Source organism: Macadamia integrifolia, chromosome 9 (assembly GCF_013358625.1).
Source record: "Macadamia integrifolia cultivar HAES 741 chromosome 9, SCU_Mint_v3, whole genome shotgun sequence".
NCBI classification, from domain to species: domain Eukaryota; kingdom Viridiplantae; phylum Streptophyta; class Magnoliopsida; order Proteales; family Proteaceae; genus Macadamia; species Macadamia integrifolia.
In genome coordinates, this window is record NC_056565.1 from 1513850 (window position 1) to 1536121 (window position 22272).

General features: G+C 40.4%; 1 protein-coding gene across 1 annotated transcript; it reads left to right on the plus strand.

Moving 5' to 3' along the window:
* Positions 1–13522: 13522 nt before the first annotated feature.
* LOC122088966 lies at positions 13523–16237 on the plus strand. Its single transcript, XM_042658351.1, has 2 exons — positions 13523–14671; positions 14828–16237. Exons 1-2 carry the CDS (start codon positions 13523–13525, stop codon positions 16235–16237), a joined length of 2559 nt encoding a protein of 852 aa, XP_042514285.1.
* The last annotated feature ends 6035 nt before the right edge of the window (positions 16238–22272 follow it).

Sequence of the window (22272 nt, forward strand, 5' to 3'; positions counted from 1 at the left end):
CTCACCCCCTATTGTTGCCCTTTTTTAGATGTTGATTCAGAAAATCCTTTGGAAACTGTAATCGAGGTCCCGACTCTCTACGGAGGTGACCTCTAGGATGAGGAGCTGGTTGCGCACAAGAATGGATGCATGTGCGATGATTTTACATTTGGAGCACTCTGAGGATGGGAGTATCATCTTCTATTTTTTATTCTTTTTGTACTTAACAGATGTAGCCTATGGGGGCATAACTATAATTATGATTAAGATGTGAAAACATTCTTTTTGTGTAAATATGGTAAATACCAATAGAAATCACCAGTTAATATATATTTTGTTTATATTATAAGTATGTGATTTTATAATTCATTTCATAATCTTATGAACTTAAAGTACTGCATCATGGATCTTGGATGGATGGTGGACACGTGTTCGTGTCCATGTTGCCAGCCTTCAGGTGAGTGGAGGCGGGGTGTGACACTGGAAATAATAATTATCAAAATTTTAACAAAACATATAATATGCAATAACCAAAAGCATATAAACATCCCAATATTATAATGAAAACTGACTAATTAGGGCTTATTAATCAGATTTATCTCCATACCAATTTTAACAATTGTATGAAAAACACAAACTGGGAAAAGATCCAGCATCATTGGGGTCACACCTATGGTGGCAAGATCACCCAACATGCAGTGAAATCTTTCACATGTAAGGCGAGACTCCAAAAACAACACCATATTGTAGATTCCATCACCTATGGTGGCAAGACAAGAACCTCCAAAATAGTGAAGCTCAAAACGTCACCCTCACACCATCAAGCAAAACCGACCAAACGAAGACTCACCTGTGTTGGCAAGACCACTTCGTTCGCCATATGGCTTTCTTGACTGCAATCCATCCGGATGGTCTATAGTGATTCCGCATCTTTAGGAATTAGCCCACTAAGTGAAAGTCTAATCTCCAAAATTACGAAAACTCTATAGACCTGGATTGCTACTGTATGCCCATTATATTTTAAGATATATATATATATATATATATTTTTTTTAAATCAGAGAATTGTATAATAATATGGAACACAAAAGCACATAAAACTTTGTGTTGACATCCATAGGTGTTCCTATTGTGATAGAACAAGATATCACAAGGCAAAATAATCTGATAAAAAAAAAATGTTCCACAATGAAAAGTTGAATCATATATGCCAAAATCAATAATCATATATGTCAAAACCAATAGTCATAAAAAAAAATATTGTACGGTTTCTTTAACAGAGAAACAAACCCAATAAAAGTAACTCTTTTTTTTTTTTAGTAACTTGTGTAACTTTTGACCCTCCTTATATAATATAATATATTATATATAATGAATAATAATAAACCAAAAGGTACGGTTTCTCTAACAGAGAAACAAACCCAATAAAAAAGTAACTCTTTTTTTTTTTAATAACTTGTGTAACTTCTGACCCTTCTTTTATAATATAATATATTATATATAATGAATAATAATAAACCAAAAGGTACGATTTCTCTAAAAGACAAAACCAAAATTGATAAAATTACCGCCAGGATTTTCATTACAAGCCTTTCCCTTCATCTGTCTCATCTCATCTCACCTCTTTTTTTTTTTAAACAATCTAAGTGGTCACAGTTTCCAATATAGCCCTAAAATAGATTTGAAAAATAGAACAACAAACATGATCGACATAAAGTCACCATTGTAAATCATGTCTAAGATCATAATAAAATTAACAGCCTATCGATCTCTACGAACGAGGCTTTGATACCATTGAAAGAAAATAAATACGAAAACAACTCATGGAGATCGATAAGCATGCACGATAAACACTACAAAGACACGTTTTAGGCATACTTGAATCCATGGCTGAAGAATAAGAACTCCTCAAAGTCTTCTTGTATGCTCCTCGTACAACACGATCAATGTTGGTCTGGTCTACCCTCTTTCCCTTTTGCTTTTAGGTCATTAGCCTCACTTAATGGGTCAGTGATAACTATATATAGGGGTGAGGGTAGGGACCAACCCTGCAATAAAATTAAGGTTTTCTCCCCATTAAGGAAACAATACCTTAGGTCCACACATAGTAATAAATATTTCATATCATTAAGGTGTGCTAATAGAATATAATATCTCCATAGAGATCACTTACCAATAATATTGGATTCTTTCTGCTTACTCCATCTTTAGTCAACACCACTAAACCGGTTTTAGAAAAAAATCTTTGACTATGCTAGCCACCTAATTGGAAATCTTACACTGACATCTGCCACTAAATGGAGGAACTGGCCTAAATATCTACATGAACACATCTTCAGCCTAACAGGATGTCCCATATGCTGTTATCGTCTTAAATGTTAGCATTTGTTTCTATACCTCCCCTTGCATTATCGATATGTTTGTGTATTATTTTGTTCAATTATTTGTTATTCTCAAAGATTTGATGCAGATTAAAGGAATCATGTCTTTGAGGTAAATCAACAAGAGAGATTCTACAAAAATTTGACCACATCCCCTGTTTTAAAGGGAATATATATGGAATTATGTAATATTGTATTGTGAAGTCCAAAAGCTCCCTTAGAATTGGTAATTATGGCGGTGGTACTATTGGTTCACATTTATTAAAAGAGAGGATAGGTTAATTTCATGGTTTGTGCATATTCACTATGAATAGGGTAGACTTAAAATCGAAGTTATGTATTCGAGTTGATAGAATATAAACTTGTAAGTGATTGGAAAAATGAATTGAATTATCATGTGTTAAACCCTAGAGTTGTGATGCTTGTGTTGACAAAGCTGCCCAACAGTAAGAAATGGAAAATTATCTCATACTAGCATGCTTGTTTGAGATGCCTTTAAGTCACATGTTTGTGGAATGTCCCTGGTTATATAATATTAAATATATTGCTTGTTAGCGGGCGTGGTTGGTGAAAGGAATGGTTGTTCATTTATGTTATAAAATGATGATTACATATTTATACCCATACACAATTGCTGACTGGACTCTCAACTCTCTATCCTAACCATGTGATAACAGTTAGTTGGTTATGAATTAGTTACATGGGTCTTGATACAGTGTATCACAGTGTTAAGTAGTATGCTACGGTGGCTTGTCCCTAACATCCCCCCTCAAGCGAGGTGGTGGTGAACCCACAGTGAGCTTGCCCTTGAGATACTTGAACCGAGATCTTGATAACCCTTTGGTTAGAATATCAACAACTTGGTCGATAGTTGAAATATATCGAACAACCAATTGCTTGGTAGCGGCCATATCCCGGACAAAGTGAAAATCAATTTCAATGTGCTTAGTTCGTGAATGAAAAATCGGATTTGCCGTAAGATATGTTGCTCCGACGTTGTCACACCAAACCGTTGGTGGGTGAGGAAGAAATACACCTAACTCATGTAATAGAGAGCGTATCCAAATGAGTTCTGTAGAGACAGATGCCACAGCTCGGCACTTAGCCTCCGTAGAGGATCGCAACATAGTTCGCTATTTGCGGGAGCACCAAGTGACCAAATTGGACCCGAGAAATATTCCATAGCCTATGGTAGATTTATGATCTACTGGACATCCGGCCCAGACAGCATCGAAGTACGCCTGTAGGACTATAGGAGATGATTGAAAAAATAGACCCTCAGCAACCGTTTGTTTGAGGTATCGCAAAATTCGTTTGGCAGCCATCCAATGAAGATCAGTTGGTGAATGCATGAATTGGGCCACTCTATTGACAGTAAAACTGATATCCGGCCGGGTTAATGTGAGATATTGAAGTGCTCCAACCACGCGACGGTATTCAGTCCCATTAGGAAGAGACTTGCCAGATTTTGTTTCAAGAGGTGTCATGGCAATTGGAGTATCAACTGGTTTGGCGCCTGTCATATCGGTCGACTGGAGTAAGTCGAGAATATATTTACGCTGACACAGAAAGAGGCCATGCGAGGACCTGGACACCTCTACACCAAGAAAATAATTGAGATCCCCTAGTTTCTTTAAGGCAAATGTATGGGACAGAGCTTGAACGAGGTCAGATATAGCCAAGGGAGAGTTACCAGTGATGACTAGATCATCAACATAGACCAAAAAATATATTGTGACATCCTTAGATCGAAAGATGAACAATGATGTATCGGTTTTGGAAGACTGAAATCCTTGGGAGATGAGGAAGATACTCAACTTAGTATACCAAGCCCGAGGAGCTTGCTTTAGCCCGTATAGTGATTTCTGTAGTAGACAAACATAATCTGGTCGTGAGGGATTGATAAATCCAGGAGGTTGAACCATGTGGACAGTCTCTATTAAGTCCCCATGCAAAAACGCATTGCAAATGTCAAATTGTTTGAGCGACCAACTATGTGTGATAGCAAGGGACAGAATGACCCAAATGGTTGTCGCCTTGACAACGGGACTGAAAGTTTCTTGATAATCAAGTCCTGGTCTTTGATGAAAGCCTTTGGCAACGAGCTTTATGGCGCTCAATTGTACCATTAGAATGACGTTTAATGCGAAAAATCCATTTACATCCAATAGGAGTTTGCGAAGAAGAAGGTGGAACGAGGGTCCATGTACCATTATGTATTAGTGCATTCAGTTCTTCATGCATAGCAGCACGCCATTCTGGTATCTTCAAGGCTTGGGAAGCACAAGTTGGCTCAAATGAATCAGTAAGAGGATGCTTCGTCGCAATTAGATTCAGCTTCGATGATTGCCGAAGGGAACCTGTGCGAGAGCATGTGACCATGTGATGTTTGGACATTGGTTGTGTTACATGATCCAACATGGGTAAAGAAGATGACAGATTCGGATCTGGAACCGTTTCTGGGTTACTAACCCGAAGTGGAGACATATTGTTTTGTGAGTTTGATGGGCTATGTAATGGTAATGGACTAGGAACTGTACAAGGAGGATGTGATGAGGTTGGAGATCGGCCTAGATCCAAAGGAGGAGAGGAGGTTGATGAATGAGGAAATGGGCCATATGTGGATGATGGGCCAGAGACATTTGGATGTCCAATTGGTATGGGATTAATAGAAGTGGGCTGAATAGAAGAAATAGGTACACATGGGTAGATGATAGGCGGTGGGAGGCAGTACCAGGTATCCACTTCTATCGTTTGAGGCTTAGTGTAGGTTAATATGGAGGAGTAAGGGAAAATGGGTTCTTCAAAAATAACATGTCATGAAATGTAGAGTTTGTTCATGGAAGAGTCGAAGCACCGGTACCCTTTGTGTTGAAGAGAATATCCCAGAAATATGCAAAGCCGAGATCTGGGTTCCAACTTATGTCGAGAATAGGGCCGCAACCATAGATAGCATAGACATCCAAGTATGCGAAGAGCTCTATAATCTGGAGCTGTATGAAATAGGCATTGAAGAGGACTAAGATTTCCAATCAAGGAAGAAGGCATCCTGTTGATGAGGTATACAGCAGTAAGAAATGCATAACTCCAAAACTGGGTTGGTAGATGAGCATGAAATAGCAAAGCTAGTCCTGTTTCAATCACATGTCGATGCTTCCTTTCGACCAAGCCATTCTGAGCTTGAGTATGAGGATATGAAAACCGATGAGAGATTCCATGGATTTGAAGAAATGGTGTCAATTTTTGAAATTCTCCACCACCATGAAATTATAAGTGCTTGAGGCAGCATTAGCAGTGATAACAGTAGAAGATTCATTAGCAGTGGAACTGAGAAAGCTTTCATGGCTCAAGAGTAATCCCGTAAGTTCAACAAATGAAACTGGTTCTTGTCGTAGGCGAATTGTGGTCGCAAAATCTCGATACTCCGAACCAAGACCTCTTAGAGCAGCAAGAACAAGATCCTCTTCAGCGAGGGGCTGATCAATAGCAGCAAGTGTGTCTGCAACGGATCGGATCTGAAGAATGTATTCTATAATTGACTTAGAACCACGTTGTATACGTGAGAGTCGATCCTTCAGATCCATAATGCGAGTTCTTGATGAAGGTGCATAGACACGGGAAAGTGTTGTCCATGCTTCAGATGAGGTAGCGGCGCTTACCACATGAGAGATAGCACTCTCAGTAAGGGATGAGATTATCCAACTCAAGATCAACTGATCTTGTCTATCCCATAGCGCAGAAGTGAAACCAGATGTAGAGGAATTTTCAGATTCATCAATAGGTCGAGGAAAGGTTCCATTTACGTACCCTAAGAGATTGTAACCTCTGAGGAGTGGAAGAAATTGTGCTCTCCAGAGCATATAGTTTGAACTCGTCAGTTTCAGAGGCAATTGCGGAGAGACGTTGTGAGCAACTAAGGACGAAGTTGTGCTCGTATCAAAAACCGAGGTTGATTCAGTCGGAGACGCCATGAGAGCTTCTTTGGAACAAACACTGGAGTGCCTTGCTTTGCCAGGGGAGGAAGACGAAGCAGGTAGAATCAAGAAGAAAACTCGTCTGAGCAAAAAACTGCTCTGATACCATGAAAGGAATGGTTGTTCATTTATGTTATAAAATGATGATTACATATTTATACCCATACACAATTGCTGACTGGACTCTCAACTCTCTATCCTAACCATGTGATAACAGTTAGTTGGTTATGAATTAGTTACATGGGTCTTGATACAGTGTATCACAGTGTTAAGTAGTATGCTACGGTGGCTTGTCCCTAACTGTTGGTTGGTGGACACTGACCGCGACCTCCGTGTTTGAATGTAAATTGCAAATTGGGGATGTGAAGGCTTTAGCTGAAATATAGGAATAGAGATGAGAGTTGAATTACACATATAATGTACGTATGTAGGAGTAGTGGATTATAGAACTTGAAGTTATGTCAAGATAGCAAGTAGTTGTAGTAGATGAAGGGAAGTTATATGTTGCTGAGATGTGTGTGTTGTAAGTCACATGACAAGAATACCATTTAGGACTGAATTTCAGAACTTTAAAAATGCATAAATTCATAACTGTGATTGTCGATAGTGGTGGTCACTTGGTGATAGTGAAGAGTTTTCTTTGCATTGGTATTTGAAAGCACCGTAATTTATTTATTAACCTATAATTAATATTAGTATACGGAGTAAAACTCGCATCTAAAACATCAGAAATTAGCTTAGGAAAATTCTAATATTTAATAAAGCATATTGTTTTTCAAATCTTCTTTAATATAAATGTTCTGAATTGAAGATGATGGTGTGTTTATCAGCAAGTTAAATTTCGCATTGTACAAATTCCGTTGAATATGTTAAATGGGTTGGTTTGAATTGTAGATGTATATTTCTTACCTTGTATTCGATATCTGTGTTTGATGTGTGATAGGCCTAAATTGTTGTAAAGGACGTGACTGAGGATCTTAACAAACTAAGCTTATCGGGAGTAGTACTTGTCGTTGTAGATGTCATTTCTGTATATGAAATTGGTGACAAAGTTGTGTGTATGTAATTACAGGGTGGGAGTAGAGAATGGGGAGGAAAGTTTATGTTGTCTTTGAGGGTAACAAGCAAGGAATATACCAGAGTTGGGCGGAATGCAGTGCCAATGTGACAGGGTATCGAAGAGCTGTATTTAAGTCTTACCATACCTTAAATGAAGCAGAGCGTGAGTGGCATGAGTCTCAGTCAAGAAACAACAATTATAGTGAACGGAGATGTTAAGAAGGGAACTACTTCCATGTAGATACAGAAGCTCTGGGAAAAGGCCATGGATGTGTGGAAGAGACCCATTGCGATGGAAGTAAACCCCCTAAACGAGGTTTATGGTATGATATCCATGCTTCATGTCATGTTTTATGTGGCAGTTGGAATCATTATTGGGTATTACATTCCGCACTGAGACTTGTATGTATTGGTTGATGAATTGCCCATTGCTGAATGAGTATGTTATTTAGATCAGTTTTGTGCGGTAATTTGTATTGTTGCTCTTTAGTGTGAAAATTTATGTAAATGAAGTGAGAGTGCGCAGTCTAATTCTAAGTACAACTAGTTTGTGATGTTACCACAGCTCCGCAGTCCAATTGCCTTCGCAGTAAACAATGGTCGAAATGGTTCCAGTATATGAAATGGGAATATGGATTTATATAATGCACTGAAATGGAATATTAAAGTGACTTAAGGTGGGTTTTGTGGGGGTGGGGGTTGAATTTCCGGTAAAGAAATTTCTTGAAACATCTCAGCAGATCATGTCTAATATACGCATAATGGGCATTATGGAACTGAAAGCACAAACAACATAAGTAGGGTCCCTTTGAAAACAAAATACTATTGGCACCAAGGCCGGATTCGTTAGTTATTTGCAGGTTTTAGTGGCACTCTCTCTCTCTCTCTCTCTCTCTCTCTCTCTCTCTCTCTCTCTCTCTCTCTCTCTGCATAGGACAGGTCTTACAATTATTGTTTTCCTTTGGTTGCCTGAGAAGTTAACCGGTACAAGGTGGACATTACACTTAAGTCTAAAGTCCGAAAATGTAAAATATTCGTAAAATGTCCACATTTCTATGGTAAAGAGAAGTAGGCGAAAGACGATTTAGTTGATGGTTAAGCAACAGGCGAAGTAAGTGGTATTACATAGGATCTAAACTCCTTTTGAAGAAGAAGGAAAGGAAAATCACATAGGACTTATGGGAAAAAATATGAATGAAATTAAAAGCGAGCAAAAAAAAAAAAAAAAAAAAAAAAAAAAAAAGTGTGGAAGAAAAATGCAAGTTGAGAAGTGAAGCCATTAAAGCGCTCACTTGTGGTTGGGTGCGTTAATGATACTAAGTAATGGATTTTCCCAATTAATTATGTAGAACCAGATAATTGGGTATCACGAGATTTGGATAATAATTTGTTCCTCAAAGCCTGAACAAATCCGGAAAGGTTCATGAATATTAATGAACTACGAGCCATTTCATTTTACATGATTCATGTAGGTAATTACTATACTATTGGGAAGATTGATGAAGTGGGAAACAGTAAAGAGAAATAAATAAGATTGAATCAAAGATCAATTATCGTTCGATGTCATAAACTCCATCTTTCTCCCCATATGTAATGTGTTTCTGTTTCTAGTTTGTGGCAAGGGGTCGTGGAGACTTATATGTCCGCCGCTGAAAATACACCAGGATAGTAAGCAAATAGTAAGCAAACATTTGCAGCTCCTCGACGGTGCACACGCAGTGTCCACAATGTGAACAAAACCTAACCTAATCAAACAACTTGAACACAATAGTTACTATCGAACAACTGAATCCTACCCACCTGCAAAGAAATGAAACAAATTAGTTACTTCTGAGGTAATCGTGAAGCGGCATGATGAACAGATCCGCAATAGTCAGGGAATGGTGGATTCGAACCACCATACCCTGGTTTTGACCACAGGTGCTCTATGATAATGAGGGACAGAATCCGTACATAACCAAAAAGGAATGGTAGTACATTAGAGTGACAAGGAAATGATCATATTAATTGGGCATGTTGAATATGTATGGGTACAACTTCATTAACGAAACAGTAGTTGTATTTATAGTGATGTTACATAGAAGACATAACACAATAGAATTATGACCCAAATACAGAGGAAGATGGTTAAACCAGAATAATGGGTGAGCATTGATTGGTCCAATACTACTTCGTTCCGTAGATGTGCAATATAGGGAGATCGACGAATGGCTAGGATTACCCATGTGTTCCTATTATCACTTTCAGTTGAAGGACCTATGTCTACATTGGCCTGGTATTTTCTCGGCGCCGGGTTCAACGAAATAAAAGAGCCCGCGTGTGTTTCACCTAACAGACATTTGTGAACTCTTCTTCCAGGATTCTTTAACGTTTGAGTAGTGCGGATGACAATCACTCCTGCACCACATCTACACATCCGGTGTTGTGTATGCATTTCTTTGTAAAATGCAATTACAAATACAAGCATGGTAGCATATTTGCAATATGCAGCTAGATCACTTGTTCATAATTGTGGCCTTTTGAAAGATGTCTTCCCTAGAGAGAGAGAGAGAGAGAGAGAGAGAGAACGGCACCATTAGTTTCTGTGGCTGAGAGAAGCTCAGAAACGTGGACGCTGAACCAAGCTGCCGAAACCAAATTTGATCGGCAGTAGTTGGGCTCTTCGAGTTCCCTGATCCGTCGAGGTTTACTGGTCGCTGGTCGCTGCTCGGTGCTCTCGTCGCTGCTCGGTGCTCTCGTCGCTGGTCGCTGCTCTCGTCGCTGCTCTCGTCGCTGCTCCCACTTTTTCTACATAACGCGAGCAAGAGGAAGGTCTTTTTCCTTGATTGATCTGTCTTTCCATCACTCATCCAGACATTGTTCGTGCAGTTCGAGTTGTAAGCCAGTCTATCTATGCCTAGATATAAAACACTTGAAAACCTCAGAGAAGTGAAATCTTGTTGATACAAGTTTGCTTTAGGAAAGAACAGAGAAGTGATTAGTTGGGAAGAACGGTGGAGAGCTTGTCTTCACGTTGTTTCTCTTTGTCTTCGTCTTCACGTTGTAGAGCACAGATCGCCTTCAACTCTCATCTTCGATCTCCCCTTCTCCGGCAACCACTCAGGTTGGGTTGTTCCAGCAGCAAGGAAGAAAGAGAAGAAGAGAAGAAGAAGAAGAAGAAGAAGTGCAGATCTGAGCAGATCTGAGCCGATCGGACCAGATCTGAGCAGATCTGAGCAGATCCGAGCAGATCTGAGCAGATCCGGGCAGATCTGAATTTCTCACGGCGGCCGAAGGGTGAGGGAGATTTCTCAGTTTCGTTTTTGATTTCGAGAGGGGGAGATCGGACAGTATCTCCATTCACCCTTTTTAAACCAGCCGAACTGTGGATTGAGGAAAACTATGGTAAGTGGAGAGAGAAACTCTACGGTGGAGGAGATTGGGATTCTGGCCGGAGGCCGCCCGCCTGATCGCGCAAAGCAGAGGCTCATTACGGATTTCCTGCAGCCCCGCCTATCCTTTGGAACAGGTTGCACGCCTGCACCTGCTGTGCCTATTGTGGATGTTTGCAATACTGGCTTTTCTTCCCTCCCTAAGAAATCATACTCTAAGGCGGTTGGAGGCGTTCTCCCTGATTTTTCCGACCTACCGGACCCTATTCATGCCGGAAATCTCACTAAAATCGTGATTCCCCAAGATGCCTATGAGGAACGTCTTCTCCGATATCGCTTTGCTTTGGTGGCCAGAATAAATTTTCGGTTTATTTCTTTGGATGAAGTTCGGAAGGAAGCTGTGAATTCTTGGAAACTTAAAGAGAAGGTTTTTATAAAACCTATGGGATTAGGCTACACTTTATTCCAATTTGAGGCTGAGAAAGACATGACAAACATCTGGAAACAAAGTCCTATCAAGATCGGACGGCAGTTTATTCGCTTCCAGCGGTGGAAGCCGGATTTTAATATCCATGATAACTCTCCTATTTCTAAGCTTGTCTGGATTCGATTTCCTGGGCTCCCCTTCGAATATTGGCACGAGCGGATCCTCCTTTCCATGGCAAAAGCCGTGGGGCGTCCCCTGGACATTGATAAAAGAACACGAAATGCATCCATAGGGAACTTTGCTCGTGTCCTCGTGGAGATGGATACTTCAGTGCAGCGGTTGGAAGAAATCCAGGTTGAACGGCGACAACCTGGAACAGGTGATCTTTTTTGGTTCAAACAAAAAATCATATATGAAGACGCTTTGGGAAAGTGTGGTTTTTGTAAAAAACTTGGTCATACCATCCAAAACTGTAAAGAGAAACGCATCGCCGATGCCGCACGCAAAGACAAGGATGATGCTTGTGGTGTTGTTGGGGCTGTTTGGGTGGAGAAGTCGTCTTTGGGGGCGGCTGGTGTGGAGGTTTCCGGCAGGAATGGTGGCGAGCCCTCAATAGGAAAGAATTCAAATTCAAAATTGCCAACCATCTCCCATAATTGTGATCCAGCTTTGTATGGAAACTTGGATACGCAAGAGGGGATTTTAGCTATTGAGTTACCTATTTTAGAAGGATTTTCCTCAGCCAATTTGAGGAATAATCCAATTGCAGATCGATTGGATGACCCATGCAACAGAGATGGTTCGGTCCCGTTACACAGGTCAAACAAACCCAATATGGTGAACCAAACCACTGAGACTAACTCAATTCCAGAACATGGCATTCTGGTTTCTCCAGGTTGTGCGGCTAATCCAGTTCTGATTACTGGCTCTTGTCAACTCTCTGTCCACAGTGATCATGTGATAAATTCCATTACTTCAAGTGCTATGGATAATGGTCATCTCACCCTCCACTACCCGGAAGTTGGCGCCATAGATGCTGCTGCCCTCCAGAAGGAACAATGCCACGGCATGGAAACAGTTTCAAAAAAAAAAAGGAAAACAATTGTTCACTGTGGAGCAGACTAGAAAGTCTGACCGTATTGCCTCTTCCAAATGTTTATGATGCGTGCCCTCTTCTGGAATATCAGAGGGATAAAGAAGGCTGCTGGTCGTGCAACTCTCAGCAATATTCTCCTAGACAAGCACCCTGATGTGGTTTGTCTGGCTGAACCAATGGTGGAGGTATCTGCTTTCCCTTCTTTATTTTTTAATAAACTGGGATATGATGCATGCTTTATTCATAATATTCGCACTGATAAAAACCCAAACCTATGGGTCATTTGGAAGAGGTCTCTCACCAAACCAACTATTATTTCCATGTCTGACCAGTTTATTTCACTGTGTATAAATTGGAGAAACAATTCTATTTACATAACTTTTGTACATGCGAGTTGTTTCCGAGCTTCTAGAAGAGAGCTATGGATGGCTCTTGCAGCGACTCCAATTGGCTCCTCTCCTTGGCTAGTTACAGGTGACTTCAATGCCTCCCTTTTTTCGTACGAAAAAAAGGGTCCGGGCACCTTTAATCTTGGGTCTGCGTCTGAGTTCAATGCGGCTGTGGATGCTTGCAACCTGATTTCAGTTCCTTCTCAAGGGCATAAATTTACTTGGACGAATAACAGGAAGCGTGGGAATGTTTTGGCAATTCTGGACAGGTCTTTTTGTAATGAAGAATGGATAAACCACTTTCATGACTGTACCCAGGAGGTGATGCAGCGGTTTTCTTCTGACCATTCCCCCCTGTGCATTACCTCGGATTCAATGATGAAACCTGCAAATTGCCCCTTTCGCATCCAACGATTTTGGATGGACCATGAGGAATTTATGGATGTGGTCAATAAATCCTGGAGTGAACCTGTGGATGGCTATCCTATTTTTTCTCTTGCTCTTAAGCTGAAACGCCTCAAGCCTATTCTCAGAAGCTGGGCAAGATCAGTGTTCCCAAACCTAGATGCGGAATTAAAAGCTGCAAAAGATGATCTTTAGCAAATTCAATCTCAGATAGATTCCTATGGTATTGATGACCATCTTTTTAATTTGGAAGCTGATGCTAAATCCAGATACTTGAAAGCTCTCCTTGTCCATGAAAAGCTATGGGCAGAAAAAGCAAGAAATAGATGGCTCTCTCAAGGAGACCGAAACTCTAGATTTTTCCACTTATCTGCGAAAATCAGAAGGGTGAAGAACTCGATTCGCTCTCTTCAAAAAACTGATGGTACTTTTACATCAAGCATGGATGATTTGGCTGTTCATGTTGAGGAGTACTATAAGGCTATCCATAAAGCCAGCCCCACCCTTGACCATGGATCGCTATTGGACTGCATTCCCCATATCCTTGACGAGCTTGACGTTAGAGGATTGGAAGCCATCCCAAATGATCAAGAGATCAAGAATGCAATTTGGGACCTGGACCCTGATAGTTCTCCAGGCCCAGACGATTACTCTGGTGCGTTCTTCAGACATTGTTGGGAGCTAATTGGTTTTGATGTTTGCCGTGCTGTGAAGAATTTTTTCAGCTTTGGAACCCTTCCTAAAGGTATCAATAATAGCTTCTTGGTTCTCATCCCGAAAATGGAAGGTGCGACTTCTCTGGACAAGTTTAGGCCGATTTGCATGCAAAATTTTTTCTGTAAAATTTTGTCCAAGGTTATGGCTACAAGACTCTCTTCTCTCCTCCCTAAGCTCATTTCAGAAGAGCAAGGCGCCTTTCAGAAGGGCAAGGTTATTCAGACTAATATCAGCCTCGCTTCAGAGTTAACTAATCTCATGTTTGAGTGTACAAGAGGTGGAGGTATGGGGATAAAAATTGATATCCAGAAAGCCTTTGACACTGTATCTTGGAGCTTTCTTTTCAAGGTCTTGAAAAAGTTTGGCTTCCCTGATACTTGGATTGATTGGTTGCATCAAATTCTTCGTACATCCAGAATTTTAGTGTTGCTCAATGGAGGTCCGGTTGGATTCTTTGGTGTTGAGCGAGGCCTGCGTCAGGGTGACCCCATCTCCCCTCTTTTATTTATCCTTGCCGAGGAGGTCCTGTGTAGGGGAATCCGCCTTATGCTTCAAGACAAGAAACTACAAGCCATCAAGGGTCCTCGTGGTGTCCAAATGCCAGGTTTTCTCCTCTTTGCAGACGATATTTTCTTCTTTTTAAATGGCTCCATCAAATATGTCAGACATTTCCATGACTTCCTTACAAAGTATCAGCAGTTTTCTGGTCAACAAATCAATCTCAACAAAAGTAAACTTTTTCTGGGGAAGATGTCTCTAGATAGAAAGCAACTCATCTCTGATACCCTTGGAATCTCCATCTGCAAGTTCCCTACAAAATATCTGGGAGTGGAAATTTTCAAGGGTAGAGTCACTCGTGAACCTCTCCTCCCGGTGATGGATAAAATTAAAGGAAGGATGGCTGGTTGGAAAGGAAAGCTCCTCTCCATGGCTGGTAGGGTGGAGCTGGTTCGATCTGTTATTTCTGGTATGCCGTCCCACAACTTCTCTGTATACTGGTGGCCTAGCTCTTTACTGAACATCATGGAGCGATGGATGAGGAATTTCATTTGGAGTGGCGATCCTGAAACAGCCAAAGGAGTTACAGTTAGTTGGGACTCAATCTGCAAGCCTAAACAAGAAGGAGGGCTTGGAATTAGGCGTCTAAGGGATGTCAATAAAGCTTTTCTCTGTAAGCAGGTATGGAATATAAGACACTCTTCATCAGCCCTGTCCAGCATTATTAATGCTCGATTTTTGAAGAAAAATGGGGAGCTTAAGAAAGGGTATAAATCTTCCACCATTTGGCCAGGCCTTCGAAGAATGTGGTCTCTTGTCTCTAGCAAAGAGCGATGGGTGGTGGGTAATGGGGTTTCCATAAATTGCTGGAAAGATAGATGGGTTGACTCTGAATCTTTTCAACAAAGGGCAGGTTTGAGAGATGAGTTGTTTGCATCTTCCTCCATGACAGTTGCGGCCTTTATTGACAATAATGAGTGGAACTTCCCCACGGTTTCATCTTCTCTTCTTCAAGATTTTTTTCTCGCTGCTTCAACTATCAATATCCCTAGAGGTAACATAAAAGATACATGTATTTGGACCCTCTCTACCTTTGGTCAATTCAGTACTTTCTCAGCCTGGAATGATATTCGCCGCCGAAATCCCAAGGTTCCTTGGCATGAGCTGGTCTGGATGAAAGGCCTCTCTCCTCGTCAATCAACTTTTGGCTGGCGTCTGTGTCACCAGAAGCTTACTACTGATGATATCATTAGGAAAAAAGGCATCTCTTTAGCCTCCAAATGCATCATGTGCGGTCTTCATGCTGAGACTCTGCCCCATCTCTTCTTAAATTGTAGTGTTTCTCGAGTCCTTTGGGAAAATTTCTTGAGTTGTTTTGGTCTTCTTTGGAAGGATCAATCCTCCATTGCTGATTTGATATCCTGGTGGAATCGAAAGCGAAGAATTTTGTCGGTAAAGGATCCTTGGGCGGCTGGTTTGATTATAGTGACCGACACTATTTGGCAAGAAAGGAATCATCGATGGCATGGTGGTAAGAGTAGGGATGCCTCTCTGCTATTCATGAAAATATTGAGAACGCTCAAGGAGTCTAATCTCAACTTAAAAGGGGTCATTCGGACTACTGCTGATCTTCTTTGCTGCAGGAAACTAGGGTTGCATGCAGTTCCAGGCGACCCTCCTTCCATTCTTGAAGTCATTTGGTGCAAGCCTCCACTCGCCTGGTCAAAGATAAACATTGATGGTAGTTCCATGGGAAACCCTGGTCGAGCAGGAGGGGGTGTCATTCGAGATTCCAATGGGAAAGTTATATTCTCCTTCAAGCATTTCTTTGGCATCAGTACGAACTACTATGCAGAATTCATGACTTTTCTTCATGGTATCCGCCATGCAATGGGTAAAGGATTACAAACTTGTGGATTGAATCTGACTCTGTGGCAGTAGTCACCGCTGTTCAAGGCAAGTCTCTCCCTTGGTTTGCCCTGCAAGAGTGGCTTTCTTTACAGCACTACCTCAATTCTATATCCTGGAAGATTTCTCATTGCTACAGGGAAGCCAATCCAATTGCGGATTACCTTGCAAAATCAGCTGCAAAAACAGGATTATCTGGAACCATGGAGGAATTTCCTACTCATATTATCGAGGAGATTAGATGGGATTCTTTCTCCAAACCAAGATTTAGATTCTGTAGATAGCTTTGGAGGACCCTGCTGATGGCAATGCCGAAGGTGGGGTCCTTTCTTTAGCTTTGGTTTTTTCTTGCTGTACCCTTATATCTTTTTTATTCTCCATTTTAATATAATTTTGATTTCTAGCAAAAAAAAAAAACATATCATCAACATAAAGCAACAAATATATGAATGACCCATCAAAGAGCTTTCTGAAATAAACACAACAGTCATATTGACACCTGGAGTATCCAAAACTAGCCATAACTGAATCAAACCTTTTATACCACTGTCTAGGAGACTGTTTTAAACCATATAGGGACTTCTTCAACAAGCATACATGGTCCTCCTTACCTTCAATAACAAACCCTTCAGATTGATGCATATAAATCCGTTCTTCTAGTTCACCATGCAAGAATACTGTTTTCACATCAAGTTGCTCCAACTCCAAATCATGCATAGCAACTAAAGCAAGTAGAACACGAATAGAACTATGCTTAACAACAGGTGAGAAAACATCATTAAAATCAATTCCTTGTACTTGACTGTAGCTCTTTGCAACCAAACGTGCCTTGTACCCAGCATCTTCAACACCTGAGGCAGATTCCTTCTTCTTGAAGACCCATTTGCAACTAACAATTTTCTTCCATGTTCTCGGCTTCACAAGCTCCCCAGTCTGATTTTTATGAAGAGATTTCATCTCCTCATTCATGGCAATCAACCATTTTGTAGAATCAATTGAAGCAACAGCTTCAGAATATGTTGCAGGCTCACTATTTTCAATTGTATCTGCAACAGACAATGCATAAGCAACAAATTCAGCATGCCCATACTTTTGTGGTTGTCTAATATTCCTCCTTGGTCTATCCTTGGCAATGTTGTACCGCTCTTCTTCTTGATTCTCTTGAGCATCATCTCCTTCAGTAAAAGTAGGCAAATGGACTAAAGTAGATTGTGCTTTGTTTGAAGATGAACCACCAATTTCAAACTCCACCTTCTCTCTAGATTTTTCTTGACCTTCATCACAATGAATAGGAGCTTCTTTCCTAGGATGCAATATAGCAGATTCATCAAAAGTAACATCTCTGCTAATAAAAATTTTGGAGACTTTGGATCAGAACACCACAACCTGTATCTTTTCACTCCAGATCTATACCCAAGAAAAATGCATTTCTTAGCCCTAGGTTCCAACTTCCCTTGATTTACATGTGCATAAGCAGGACATCCAAATACTTTTAAATTTGAATAGTCTGCAGGTTTACCTAACCAAACTTCTTCTGGAGTCTTACACTTAATAGTTGTGCAAGGAGATCGATTCACCAACAAGGTTGATGTGTTAACTGCTTCTGCCCAGAACTCCTTGCCCAATCCTGCATTCGATAACATACACCTTACCTTTTCTAATAAGGTTCTATTCATAAGCTCCGCCACTCCATTCTACTGGGGTGTTTTAACACATGTATGGTATCTTGCAATACCTTCATTTTTGCAGAACTCATTAAAGTCACTTTCACAAAACTCTAGGCCATTATCGGTTCTCAACCTTTTAATTTGTTTTCCAGTCTGCTTCTCAAGCAAATTCTTCCACTGTTTGAAAGTGACAAATACTTCATTTTTGTGCTTCAAGAAATAGACCCAAACTTTCCTAGAGAAATCGTCAATGAAAGTAAGCAAGTATCTTGCACCAGCCCCCTTTGAAGCAACCCTGGAGGGCCCCCATAGGTCTAAATGAATGTAGTCCAAAGTTCCCTTGGTCCTGCGAATAGCAGTACTGAAACTAACTCTTTTCTGCTTCCCAAACACACAATGCTCACAGAACTCCATTGCTCCTGTACTCTGACCACACAACAAGCCCCTTTTACTTAATGATGCCATCCCTCTTTCACTCGTATGGCCTAACCTCATGTGCCATAAATTTGTGACATCTGATTCAGACATAGATGATGAAGCTGCTGCAATAGACCCAGTGACTGTAGTACCCTGTAACACATATAAACTGCCAACCTTGATTCCTCTCATCAATAAGAAAACACCCTTGCTGATCTTCATGACTCCACCTTCAGCTGTATACTTGCACCCATTTGAATCAAGAGTGCCTAAACTGATGAGATTCTTCTTCAAATCAGGGACATGCCTGACATTGGACAAGGTTCTGACAATGCCATCATACATCTTGATATTGATCGTTCACATTCTAATAGTCTTACAAGAAGTATTATTTCCCATCAACACAACTCCACCTCGAACTGATTCGTATGTGGAGAACCATTCACGATTGGGATACATATAGTAGGAACAACCAGAGTCAAGAATCCATTCATCCTGTGATCTAACTTTATCATCAGTCACCAAAAGCATATCAGACTCACTCTCATCTTCAGCAATACTAGCTTCTACAGAATCATCTCTTTTATGTTGATTTTGAGCACCACCACCTGCCTTCTGCTTATTTAAAAGCTTGTAGTATTCAGATTTAATATGTCCATTTTTCTTACAGTAATTGCAGGTTAAATTCTTGTGCTTAGATTTTGATCTAGCCTTCTTTTTGTCACCATCTGAACCCCTTTCATTCGTTCTCCCTGTAACTACCAAACCAACACCATCAGATTTATTGGTAGTTGTCAACTCATCATCAATCTTTTGCTTGCTTTATAGATTCGTTTTGACATCCTCAATACAGATTGTCTCTCTACCATAAATCATGGTATCCCTAAAATGCTTATAAGATGGAGGCAGAGAACATAACAATAATAGAGCCAAATCTTCATCATTTATTTTAACATCTATCCTTTTCAAGTCAGTAACAATAGAATTGAACTCAGATATATGGGATTTAATAGAACTACCTTCACCCATATGAAGGGTATACAGTTGTTGCTTCAATCTCAACCTATTGGCGAGGGATTTGGTGAGGTAAAGGTTCTCTAACTTCACCCATAACTCTGCAGCCGTTTTCTCGGAGAGAACTTCCTATAGAACATCATTTGAAAGACACAAATGAATAGCTGAAAGAGTTTTATCATCCAAATCGCTCCAATAATCATCGAACATAGTTGCAGGTTTCTTCGTCTTCCCCAATAGGGTTTTCTTCAAACCCTACTGCGTGAGAACAACCATCATTTGAACCTGCCATAAACTAAAACTGATGTTACCGTCAAACCTATCAATATCGTATTTCGTTGAAGCCATGGGTCGAAGTAACCCAGAGCTCTGATACCAGTTTGTCAGATCAAACACCAAGAAACACGAATAATAAAAAGAGACAATAGATCCATACGACACAGATATTTAATGAGGTTCACACACCAGGGTGGTGTGCTACGTCCTCGGGCAAAGAAGAAGATGATTCACTATGCAGAAGAGAGATTACACCCTAGCAGCGGCGAGGAAAAACTCGCCCTGAAATCCTAGATGTGTGAAAACCCTAAAATACAATGACTTTCTCAACAAGCAACAATACATTATATATACTCCAAAATCGTGGGTCGACCCATCGGGTCATGGTCGATTCGGTCGAACCACTCTAGTGTGTGATTTGGAACGAGGATGGCTTCAACCGATCTGGTCGCGGCCGATCCATGGCTTCAATCGATCCGGTCGAACCCCTCTGCTTCCATCACAGATCTCAGAAAAATTCTCATTCAGGTCGCCACTAAAATATGTCGGATCGGGTCAATCTTCAAAACGGGTCAAGAATTCGAGACAAACTTAACAAATCACTTTTCCTCAGGGTGGAGGGATGGAACGAGGACCTAAGGGGAAAGTATTTAGAGGACAAAACAGAGGCCCAAAGTGAATCTCCTTCATGAAGAAGGTGCCACCACAATTTGAGAAGGAGAGCTTTACTTTGAGTTTCAAAGGATCCGAGCCCCAACCCCCCCAAGTGTTTTGGAGAAAACACTCTATACCATCCAATAGGATGAAACTTTCTAATCTTCACTTGGTTGTCATTCCAAAAAATCAAATAAACAGAATCAAGTTTACTACGAATGCTTTTAGGAAAAGCAAAACATGACATCAAGTATGACAAAATGGATGAGAGTACAGATTGTAGAGGTGAAAGTTTGGCCCTGACAACCCAAACCCGCCCTGAGCCCGAACAGGGTTTGGACCAAGTTTTTTGACCCTGAGGGTGGGTTAGGGTTGAAAAACCCCAACCCTGGGTCAGGGTTGGGTTGGGTTAGGGTTGAGGCCTCAACCCGGCTAGCCCGATATTTAACATTGCATCTTTATAATAGAAATTAGGGCTCCAATAAGTATTTTATTTTTCATTAATTTTTTTAATATAAGCAATATGAATAGAAAAAACATGTCAATCAAGGTTAATCCAACCATTATAGGAGTCAATGTCAACCCAACCCAAGCCAACCCAAGCCAACCCGGCCCTGATAGGGTCAATTAGGGCCGGGTTGGGTTGGTATGAACCCGACAGGGTTGGGCCTAAACATGAACCCGACAGAGTTGGGTTGGGTTGAGCCTGGGTTGAATTTTGAGGACCTAGGGTTGGGTTAGGGTTTTAAAAAACCCCACCCAACCCGGCCCTGTTTCACCCCTTGTAGATTGGATAAGGACCATTCTAGCTACAAAAGATAGTAGGTTTGCTCCAATAAGTTTTGGAAATCTACTCAGGAATCATGTGAACTTGGCTAAGGTTAAAAAAATAAAAAATAAAAAGCACATAACACATTAATGAATCATTAGTCAAAATTTTGGAATCGACCAATGAGAAAATGACGAGACTCGGTCATAAATCGTTCGAGTGAAATAAGTTGACTTGGTCTTTCTATCCAAGTCACTTAAAACTAGGAAAGTCTTGTCCATTTTAAAGCATAATTTAATGCTTGACTCACGATAGTTGGATTAATAAACCAATAAATGTAATAAGGGAAAGAGTTAGGCATAACACTAGCTTTCCTAGATATAGCAGCTCAAACAAATGGTGGGGAGGGTGGTAGGGATGGTAGGATCATTTCCGAATTGGAGGAGGAGAGAGTGACATAGGCTGTGCATGTTGCGTTTCCATGAAATAATTAATGAAAAAATAAAATGTCTGAAACGAAACAATGTAAACCTATAAGGACAATAATACTTGAACAGAGTAGGACTTCCCCTAAGGAGTTTTAGATTCCATTTTTTTAAGTGAAGTTGGCAAAATTTCCTTTGCCCCGCTTTACCATTCTTTTGTAACCATAATAATTTCGAAATATGAGCGTGCATATATACTATTGGAAGTTTTATATTTACAGTTTTCTATTATGAACTTTAGTTCTCGATTTTTATTGAATTCCTGAGTACTACCTACAGACATACCTGTGTGAATTGCATATTGGAGTGCATCTTAAGTAATTTAAAATTGCTTTATCTTGGAGATGAAGACGCACAGTCAACCTGATTGCATACAGATACAAGGAGCGTTCAAATACCTTAAAGAAAGTGTACCTTAAAAAGAGTATATAACTATATGACTCCACTCTACATAAGTTGGAGGATTTCTGCTATGTTTCAGAGGATTAATGTGACTATATAAGGAACACTAACTCAATACAAGATGATCATTTACAGCTAACAATTCCCACTATACCGCAACTTGGCCTAATGTGGCACATCAGCTTACAAAGATAGCATGAGTAATGACCAACTCCAGTTCAACCTGATTAATCTTGTTAATGTTCAGTTCGACACGAAGCAAATCACCATATTGATTGAGGTTGATTACCATGAATACCGTCAGATAGATATATGCTAGATATCATACCTCTAATTTCCAAGTATTAATAAATTTATTCTCGTTTCATCAGAAAAATATAAGCT

What these genes read in the sequence shown, in the direction of transcription:
- LOC122088966 (XM_042658351.1), top strand. Translation starts at nt 13,523, where the DNA reads ATGGATGATTTGGCTGTTCATGTTGAGGAGTACTATAAGGCTATCCAT. An exon ending in CTCGTGAACCTCTCCTCCCG is followed by an intron (nt 14,672 to 14,827) that starts GTGATGGATAAA and finishes AACATCATGGAG; the next exon opens with CGATGGATGAGGAATTTCAT.